We start from the raw sequence: 9,974 nt of genomic DNA on the forward strand, positions 1-9,974 counted from the left end.
TCTGTGAAAAATTTTGATGGAATCTTGATGGGGATTGCATTGAATCTATAGATTGCTTTTGGTGGAAAGTTCTTTTCTTAACCTAAACAATTATATCTGTGTCTCCTTGTAAGGTCCATTACCATGATTCTCAGATAAATTAATAGATTCCACCTCAGAAAAAATATAGAGAGTTAAAAGCTAATGTTGTCTTTTTGTGGCCTATACTGTAGTTTAGAATTCTTTTCAGTGTGTATCACTTCTACTAAATCTGAGCTGTTTCCCGCTGTTATGTTTCTTTACTCTCATTTCTCATCAGGACGGCAGCCTAACAAATGTGTGCTCCTCACTAACCTGTGTCTTTGTTAGTAGCAGGAGCACTTTGGAGGTCTCTATGGATTCCCATGAGTTTATGGGGGGAGGGGATGTGGCTACTAAAGAATATGGTGTCCCAAGGCTGGCGTAGCAGCCACATCAATAGAAAAAAAAAACAGAGCAAAGAATACCCAAACTCTCACATGTCCTGCATATGTAAAATTTTACATTAGCTCTTATTTTAAAAAATTATTGTTAGCCGGGCGGTGGTGGCGCACTCCTTTAATCCCAGCACTCAGGAGGCAGAGGCAGGCGGATCTCTGGGAGTTCGAGTCCAGCCTGGTCTACAAGAGCTAGTTCCAGGACAGGCTCCAAAACCACAGAGAAACCCTGTCTCGAAAAACCAAAAAACCAAAAAAAAAAAAAAAAATATATATATATATATATAGTTATTTTTTTTCACTTTATTTATGTATTTAATGTGTGATGGGGGACACATGTGTCTCACAGTGTGCATGCGGAAGTCAGAGAACAATTTTCAGGACCTGGTCCTCTCCTTCCACCAGCTGGGTCTGCAGGGTTGAGCTCAGGTCAGCAGCTCAGCAGTAGCCTTTTCCCCATGAGCCCTCCCCCGACACCTGTTTGCTCTGTTAACAGCATCGTCACACCTTAAGCAAACCTCCGAGGCAATCATTAGTGACTGGTGTTGGGGTGAGGGTGACACTCGATCACTTCAGTCTCTCCCATCGGGCTTTCTATTTCCTGACTAGACAGCTGAGCAGACCCAGGTATCCAGTTGTGATTCCGTTTGAGAAGCAGAGTCTTTGATGAGCAGCAGAGTCTTTGATCAGCTCCTCTTACAGAACGAGGCTCATTTCCAGCGCGGCTGTGTGGTTTCTAAGCCACGGAGCAATCTCGTGATTGAAACTCAGAAACTGCGTGATGTATGCGGAGCAGTGGGGGTCTGCCTGCCTCTGGCCACTCTGCTGCTGCTGAAGGAATGAGGCTGGGCGGGATTCGACTGTCGGAGACGTGGGGGAAATTTTACCAGTTTCTTATCTTCCGCTTTATCTGTACCCTTCTGTTTTAATACAGGTACAGCCTGACTGTTTGGACTGGAAAAGATGACAATTATTCCACTGAAGATTTACTTTATATTCGAGACTACTTTAATAAAACCCAAGTTTTCTATGATATTTTGGATCCACAAAACCATGAATTTAAACAAGCCATTGGGATCCGAGTCCCTCTTTAAGAATACAAGAATTCACTTCTTCTAAATTAGTTTCTCTTTTGGCTTCATATCCTTCTCTGCTTTGTCAAAATTAATTACTGTATTAGTAGTGATTATGGTTTGTGCTAAATTTATCCAATCAAAATGTCTATTGTGTACTTCCTCCACCTTTATAATGTCATATGGCTGTGCGTATGAAAGATTTCCCAGCTGCAGTAAAACTGTCCAAGCTGGGTGTGCTAGAACATGTTTTTAACCCTACAACTTAGGGGACTGAGGCAGGAAAATCTAGAGTTCAAGGCCAGCCTGGACAACATTGTGATACCCTATCTCAAAAACATTTTTTTATAAATTCTCTGTAATCACCAGACATTAATTTTGTAAAAAAATTCAATTAATGAATTTACTACTTTTTGATGAAATTAGAAGCATGATATATTTGTCCAGAATGAAATACTTCCTATCTAGCCCTTAACAATTTTCTTGAAAAGTTTTCCTATGTTTATTTATTTATTTATTGTATGTCATGATGCATATGTAGCAGTCAGAGGAAAGTCTCTAGGCACAGGTTCTCTTCTTCCACCTGTGTGTCCTGGAGATGACACGCAGGTTGTTAGGCTTGGCAGCAAGCACCTTTACTGCTGAGCCGTATGTCTGGCCTCATAGTCTGAAGACAATAGTATATTCTAAGTGACATTCAAGAAGCTGCCACTTAGATTTAGATATAAAGGAATTAAGCTGTTCTAAGAAACAAAAGTGCTTAGAGAGAATCATGAGATTTATTCTACTGCAAAGTATATTCTGAATGTTTACTTGTGTGGGTAAATAGCTGTGCTCAGGTCTTCACGCCACACATGACTGAAGAGCACCTTTGGCCTAAACACAAAGCCGAGCTTAGAAGGCATTTGGCAGTGAGTGTAAAGACCTCGTGGCTTCTGAGACAGGCAGGAAGCACTAACCCTAAAAGAAAATACAGATGAATGGATTTGAACAAGCGTCCCATCAAAAGACACCATTGAGATGGCTCAGTAGTTAAGGGCACTGACAGCTTTTCCACACGACTCAAAGTTCAGTTCTCGACACCCACATGGTGTCTCACCACCATCTGAAACTCCAGATCTACAGGATGGAATGCCCCCTGCTGATCTCCTTGAGTACTGCACTCATGTGCTGCACAGACACACATGCAGGCAAAACACTTATACACATAAAATTAAATTAAATTCTTAAAAAAAAACAGCACTGGGGCGTATCTGACAAAGGACTGCTATTTTATGTCATGTACACCTATAAAGTGGTAAAAAGTCAAAAGCTTGAATTAAAAATGAGGAAAAATTGACAGCCTACACCATGAAATAATATATCCACATGCCCAAAGCAAGTTTTGCAGAAAAGGTTCTGGACAGTATTACTGTTCATACAGGAAAGGTGGTTTAGGCCACAGTGAGATACTAGTGCATACATCCCAGAACAGCTAACACTAGAAGGACTGGCAGCTTGGAGGGAGCAAAGGAAACATTCCTACAGTTTTCAGTAAAGACAGTATCTCTGACTAGGATCCAACCATTGTATCCATAAGCATGAAGTCAGGGGAGTTCTCATGCTCACAGAGAAGATTTGTGATAGAATGCTGGTAGCCGTTGTATTCTGAGCCCTAGTTAGAAACAACACATTTTCACCAGCAAGATGTAGATAGGGGTTTCTGTCCCATCCGGTCCTGCAGCCGTTCAGTCCCAAAGACATACCTAGAGGTCTACTACATTAATCATAAACTGGTTGGCCTAGTAGCTTAGGCTTATTGTTAACTAATTCTTACATCTTACTTACATTAACCCATTATTCTTGTCTGTGTTAGCCATGTGGCTTGATACTTTTGTCAGTGAGGCATTCTCATCTTGCTTCCTCTGTGGCTGGGTGATGACTGCAGACTGAATCTTTCCTCTTTCCAGAATCCTCCTGTTCTCATCGCCCCACTTCTACTTCCTGCCTGGTCTCCCTGCCTATATTTCCTGCCTGGCTGCTGGTCAAGCAGTGTTTTATTAAAAATAATACAAGTGACAGGATAAAAGACCATTGTCCCACAGCAGCAAGAGAACTGCTAAATATAATTAACTTACTACACAGTGTTAAAAAAAAAAGAAGTCTGAACTGCTTAATTCATGTTGTATGGATAATAGTAAACAGTGCAGAAGGAGTGAGGGCAACAGAGTACATACTATATGGATCCATTCAAGGACACTGTCTTAGTTAGGGTTTCTATTGCTGTGAAGACATACAATGACCACAGCTACTCTTATGAAGAAAAATATTTAATTCGGTGGATTACAGTTTCAGGGGTTATCATCATGGTAGGAAGCAGGCTAGTGTACAGGCAGACATGATGCTTGAGGTACCTGAGAGTTCCACAACTTGATCCGCAGGCAACAGGAAGTGAACTATAAACCCCTCTGAGTGTAGCTTGAGCATAGGAGACCTCAAAGCCCACCCCCGACAGGGACACACTTTCTCCAACAAGGCCACACCTACTCTAACAAAGCCACATCTCCTAATAGTGCCACTCCCTATGAGGGCCATTTTCTTTCAAGTTACCACATGCACCCAAAAGTAAGTTATGGCAACAGAGGTGGGAATGGTGGTTACTCATAGGATTAGGCAGAGTATTGGATGGGCAGTGGAACAATTTGGAGAAGAGATGAAAATGTCTGTAACTGTGCCAACATTTTGAAAAGCATATTTGGGAAGAAATTACCAAGATGTACATTTAACTGTGTTGTGAGTTATACATATCAATCTTTGATAGTATTTTCACAGACCTTGATGTATATAAATTCATAGAATGCTAACAGACACTGAAAAGCCAGCTTCTGTTAATGTGGAAAGATATTGTGGTTGCAAAACAGCACTACGGGATGGTTGTATATGCAAAGCTGGCGTATTCACAAATACAGAGAATTTTGGAAAGAAGCTCAAACATAAAATACTTGACACTTCCACATTCCCAAGCCTAAAGTATCGGTGTCATCCCATGGCATTGGAATTCTGCTCCCAGGACTCACAAGATCTTCCTGCCTCAGAAGAGACACTGGTAAGAGATTTGATTGTTCCGAATTTCAGAGCCTTCCAGATGCACAGTTACTTTTGGTCCTGTGAGAGTGGCATGGTTGCTCATTCTCTGTGGGAAATTATTAAAATAATTCAGAACAATTTGTTGATTTGCTTGGATCATAGTTCTCTGGGCACTTTACCCCCTGTAATTTGAGCTGCCGCGTGGATTTTTTTTTTAAAGAACCCCATTAAGTTTCCTAAGGCTCAGGGGGTAGGAAACGGAACAGACATTTCCCTGTGGTGAGACTCTGCAAGTGTTTCTCTGGGACCCTATGCTGGGACTCCATCCAGGCTGAGGTGACAGTCACGGACGCCAGAGAGGAAGCTTTGAGATACTGATAAGGTGCTTGGCTGCTCCAGGGACCATGACCCACCATAAGCAGGGAAGGATTGTGGGAATCCAGGGACCACAACCCCCACCATAGGCAGGGAAAACCTCCACCCACCCAATTCTGGACCTAGTTTCCTCTCCAAGAAAGACATTCTTTTCCTCAAGTCATCCTGTTTTCTAAGGACTCCACCTCATCCCACTCCCACAGTGATTTTGACTTTACTCCATATTTAAATTATTTTATAACATAGACAATAAAACTTCCCACACAGTTCACAGTTACAATAGCAAGAGAGTAGGGACTGTGGGAGGCTGGCCAGTCTCCTGGCTTCTCCCCATTGCTTTGTCCCTGTGCCTAGGAGGCTCACTGGAGCACCAGTCCAGTGACATCTGGTGCCTGAGCCATCTGGGTTTCATTGCTGCTGTATTCGCTCTCTTTCTTTCTTTGGAGTGAAAGAACGTAGCAAAAGTCCAAATTTTTAATTAGGGTATTTGGCTGTGAAAGTCTTGCTTCTTTGTCAGCCCAAGGGCTAATTACAAAAGCATAGAAACTCTGGGGCTCAGAGCAGAGCACTCTTCTAATGTGTACTGGTTACAGGTCTGTTGCTGTGATTAGGTACCATGAACAAAGGTAATTTAGGAAGGGTTTATTTTGGCTTATCATTCCGGAGGGATAAGAGTCCATCATGGTGATGCCGAGGTATGGTGGCAGGTGGCCTGAGCAGGAAGCCGGGAGCTCCTATCTTCAATGGCAAACGTGAAGCAGACACAGCAAAGGAGAAGCGAGAAGCCGGGGCAAGGCTGTGTAATCTCAAAGCGCCCTGCAGTGACAGGCTTCCAGCAGCAAGGCTACATCATCTAACCACTCCCTAACAGAACTACCTGCTAGGAGGAAAGTGCTCAAATACTGTGCCTAGGGGATATTTCTCATTAAACTACCATAGTATGTAAAAGGCCCTGCCCCCTTTCTTTCACACACACACACACACACACACACACACACACACACACACACACACACACAGTTCCTGTTGTACCCCCAACATTGTACTTTCAAGGGTTTGGAGGCCTTGGTGGTCCCACCTGTTATATAGTTCTATAATCACGTACTTTATTACTGACCATAGTAACTTAAGAGCTTTGCCCAGTGAGGTCCTTGTGTTTCAGCGGACTTTGTATTTCTGAGACTTGCTCCATCATGGCTACTTGCTGTAGGGAAGCCACACATCCGCTCCTGTCAGATTGCTACCTCAGCATCCCCCTTAGGGTGTTTCCATGTGTCTCTGGGTGGAAGTGATTTCTTCCCCTTGTTCCAAGTCCTTGATCCCAGTAAGAAGCACCATTGCAGGAATCAGCTAGTAAGTGTTTTCCAATTTGAGAAAATTGATTTGAATTGAAATGTTTTGCTCAGCAATTAAAATCTGCACCATCATAACCAACACTGGGTGAACACGAAAACAACGCAGAATGCTGTGTGGGTTTGAGATTCCAAACCCGCTCTTGACTTCTCCTACTTAGTTCAAAAGCGATAACTAGTAAAGACATTTCAAAGAACCTTCTGGCTGAAACTGTTTCAGAGGTCATTAAGTGAGAGCCCCCTTCTCGAATGTCTGATCACAGCCATCTCCTGTGTGTGTTTCCAGGAATGGTAGCCTATATTCCCCCTAGTGCAAGCTTCTCCCTAGACTGGCAGCCCTAGTGCAGATATCCAGCTGCTTCATTTTCTAGTCGTGTTTGACTTCGTTTGAAAGACTCTGGGCTCATTTCATCATTCCTTTCAGTATTTAAGGCTAAGCTCAGTTGAGTCTGTCTGAGCTAAACACTACTCACTTTTAAATATTTTCCAGACTCGATTAGCTTTTCCATCTTCTTGCATTGATTAAGTTTGAGTCAATGTGACAGAAACACCTACAGAACACCTTAAGGGACCAGTTTTAGTCTATCATGGTGGGATGCATGGCCTTGGAAGCATGTGGCAGGGTCTGCTTATTGTACAGCAGATAGGGTGCAGAAAGTGACTCAGAACTGCAAAAAAAAAAAAGAAAAAAAACCACCCCAGGTGACTTCTCGGCCAGCCAGGCCCCACTTCCAAAAGGTTCCAGTCTCACAAAATAGTGCCACCAGCCTGGGGAGCAAGAGATCAGAACGGGAGGCCATGGGAGACATTTTCAGTTCAAACCACAACTTTCTCCTGATGTCAATGCTGTCCCCAGACTCGGATCTTTCACAGCTGATTAAGGAGGGCTGAATCAGTAGTGGACACAGATTAATCTTCCAGCAGCGTGATCTGGCCCCGTTGGCAGTTCCAGCACACACAGACGCCCCTAGACCTTGATCCTGCAGCACGGCAGACTGGAGTCCTTACTCAGTTCCCGATATCTGCAGGACATCCTTCCTAGCCTTCTTTTTTCTTTCCCTTCCCTTTCTTTAACTGTAGACTCTGACAGAAGGTTTGCAGAGATACGGTGTCCACTTGGGAGGTGGGCAGGTGAGTCTCCCGTATCTGACAGATTTGCTATGGTTTGACTCTCCTAGGAAAGTGGACTTGCGATCCAAGAGTCAGCTGAGGGTGGATGATATATATTGTGTATATGCATGAAATTACCAAAGAATAAATAATAGCCAGGTATGGTGGTGCTTGCCCATAATTCCATCATTCAGAAGCCAAGGCAAGAGCATTTTCAGTTCAAGGCCAGCCTGAACTATATAATAACACTCAATCGCAACAAAACAAGTAAATATGACCTAGAGACAATGCAACTAGACAAGACTATATAAACACAATTTTTAATCTACTAAGAATTATGGCTTCTGATTGAATTAAGCCTTGTGTTAAAATAGATTTCTAGCCAAGCAGGGTGTTGCCTACAATTCCAGCTCCTAGCCTAGGTAGGCTGAGGCACATAAATCCTGTGGGCTCAGAAGTTCTAGGTTAGTCTGGAAAATGTAGACAGACTCACAGGAAGTGTGGGGGAAAAGGAGAGATGGAAAAAGGGAGAAAAAAATATAGATAGGGGATAGGAATGAAAAGTTGATTTTGAAAACTACTGCCAGGCAGTGATGGCACAGCCCTTTAATCCCAGTATTCAGAAGACAGAGGCAGACAGATCTATGAGTTCAAGACCAGCCTGGTCTACAGAGCTAGTTCCAGGACAGCCAGGGTTATACAGAGAAACCGTATCTCCAAACAAAACAAAACAAACAAAAAAAAAACAAGAAAAAAAGCAAAACTAAAGACCAAAACTGCCGTTTCCTAAAAGAATATGATGTAGCCCATACCATTAGCATCACCCAGGACAACGTCAGGTTCCCCGGAGGCAGAAAGAGCAAGGGGAAAGGGGAATGAGAGATGCTCTTAAAATTTAATTTTATTTTAAATAATTATTAGCATCTATTCATCATACAAAATGAGTGCCATAATGTAACAGGCCCTGAGATCCTAGCACAACTGACACCATGTTAGAGGTGCCATCCTGACCTTACAACCCAGCACATAAACCCCTACAACTGCCAAGATGGGAACACAGACCTAATTCATCAAAGATAGACCAGAGTTTCAGAATCCAGCGAAGTCCCTAACTGTGTTAACCTTGCTTTTTGGCTTCTGTAGTTTCACTTCTCACTAACTGTTCTGGCTAACCAAAGTGCGCCAACCAGGATGTGTTTTTTGTGCATAAAATGCAAAGAATGGTGTGGCTTGGGGCTGCATGATTTTGGCAAGTTCCCAGTGCAGTTGCCAGCTGGCAATACAGACTTTCTGTTTGGCTTTACGAGTGTGGGTGTGTTTCTTGGTGGAATTACCTTACAATTGTGACATGGATGTGTTGTATGCTCAGTTGTATGTACATATGTGTATGTACCTGTGTGTGTGTATGTACCTGTGTGTGTGTGTCTGTGTGTGTGTGTGAGTGAGTGTAGGCCAGAGGTCAACCTTGGGTGTCTTTATTGTTCTCTATTTTGTTTTCTGGGAAGAGGTCTCTTACTAAGCTTGGAACTTGTGTGATTGGCTAGCCACAACCCTTTCCCCCGAATCCTGCCTCTCCTCCTGGGGTTACGCATGCTCATAGCCATAGCTAGTTTATGTGAATCCTGAAGACCTGAACTCTTGTCTCCATGCTTCCACAGTAACTTCACCCCCGAACTGTCTCTCTAGCTTCATTTTAATATACTCACGCAGGTGACATCATACATTGTGTTCATATCTAACCCCCGCACCTCCTCTTGTTCCCCTTCCACTGTTCCCTTTCCTCCCCAAATAGTTTCCAGATCATAGCCATGTTTAACTCTATAGATTTAAAATAGTTTCCCTATGACAAAATACACGTAGTTACCCAAGTCTGGCATGTTTTGCCTAACATGATGGGATCTGTCTCTACCGATTTTCCTGCAAGTGATGTCATCTTGTTCTTTATGACTGACTGACCCGCCTGTACATGGTGAAGCTGGTGAGCAAGTCCACTGCAGCCGTCTGATTTGCTATCTCTGGCACTCCTAGAAACCTCTTCATCATCCTTAAAAATGCCATGCCTCTTTTAAGTGACTTATTAAGGAGCAGAACGAGACTTGGAAAGGGTTCTGTGACTAGATGCCTGGCCTGTGCGTCTCTACTGAGGATACACTATGCAGGTGTAGATGCCTTCTTTGGATAGGCAATGTCAAGCTTGTCTTAGTAACAGGGCCTGCCCTGTCCCCTCTGAATGACTGTTTCCCTGGGTCTGTATTAGTTATGATCCAGGAAAATCTGCTCACCCAGAACTAAGAATGGTAACTGTAAAGCCAGTATGTGAAGTGTTATTTGACCTCTAAGTTAAAGTTAAATCCAACTCTACATGAAATTCAAATATAAATGTAAAATAAATATGTATATGCATGCACATGCGCACAATACATACACACACATGATGGAGGTGGGTCTTGTATCTATTTGTTGCTTTCATTGGTTAATAAAGAAACTGCTTGGCCCTCTGATAGGGTAGAATTTAGATAGGCGGAGTAAACAGAACAGAATGC

At 43.0% G+C, this 9,974-nt stretch overlaps 1 protein-coding gene across 3 annotated transcripts in view; it reads left to right on the plus strand.

Annotated features, from left to right (window-relative positions):
* Window positions 1-2,006, plus strand: part of Fam151b (family with sequence similarity 151 member B) — a 34,723-nt gene extending 32,717 nt beyond the window's left edge. For all 3 annotated transcript variants that reach the window (XM_005356502.2, XM_013349656.2, XM_026783834.1), the window contains exon 6: window positions 1,390-2,006. In XM_005356502.2, the coding sequence (XP_005356559.1) occupies window positions 1,390-1,549 (160 nt within the window). In that variant the 3' untranslated portion in view covers window positions 1,550-2,006. The remainder of the gene's footprint in view (window positions 1-1,389) is intronic.
* Window positions 2,007-9,974: the final 7,968 nt, after the last annotated feature.

Source organism: Microtus ochrogaster, chromosome 19 (assembly GCF_000317375.1).
Source record: "Microtus ochrogaster isolate Prairie Vole_2 chromosome 19, MicOch1.0, whole genome shotgun sequence".
NCBI lineage: Eukaryota > Metazoa > Chordata > Mammalia > Rodentia > Cricetidae > Microtus > Microtus ochrogaster.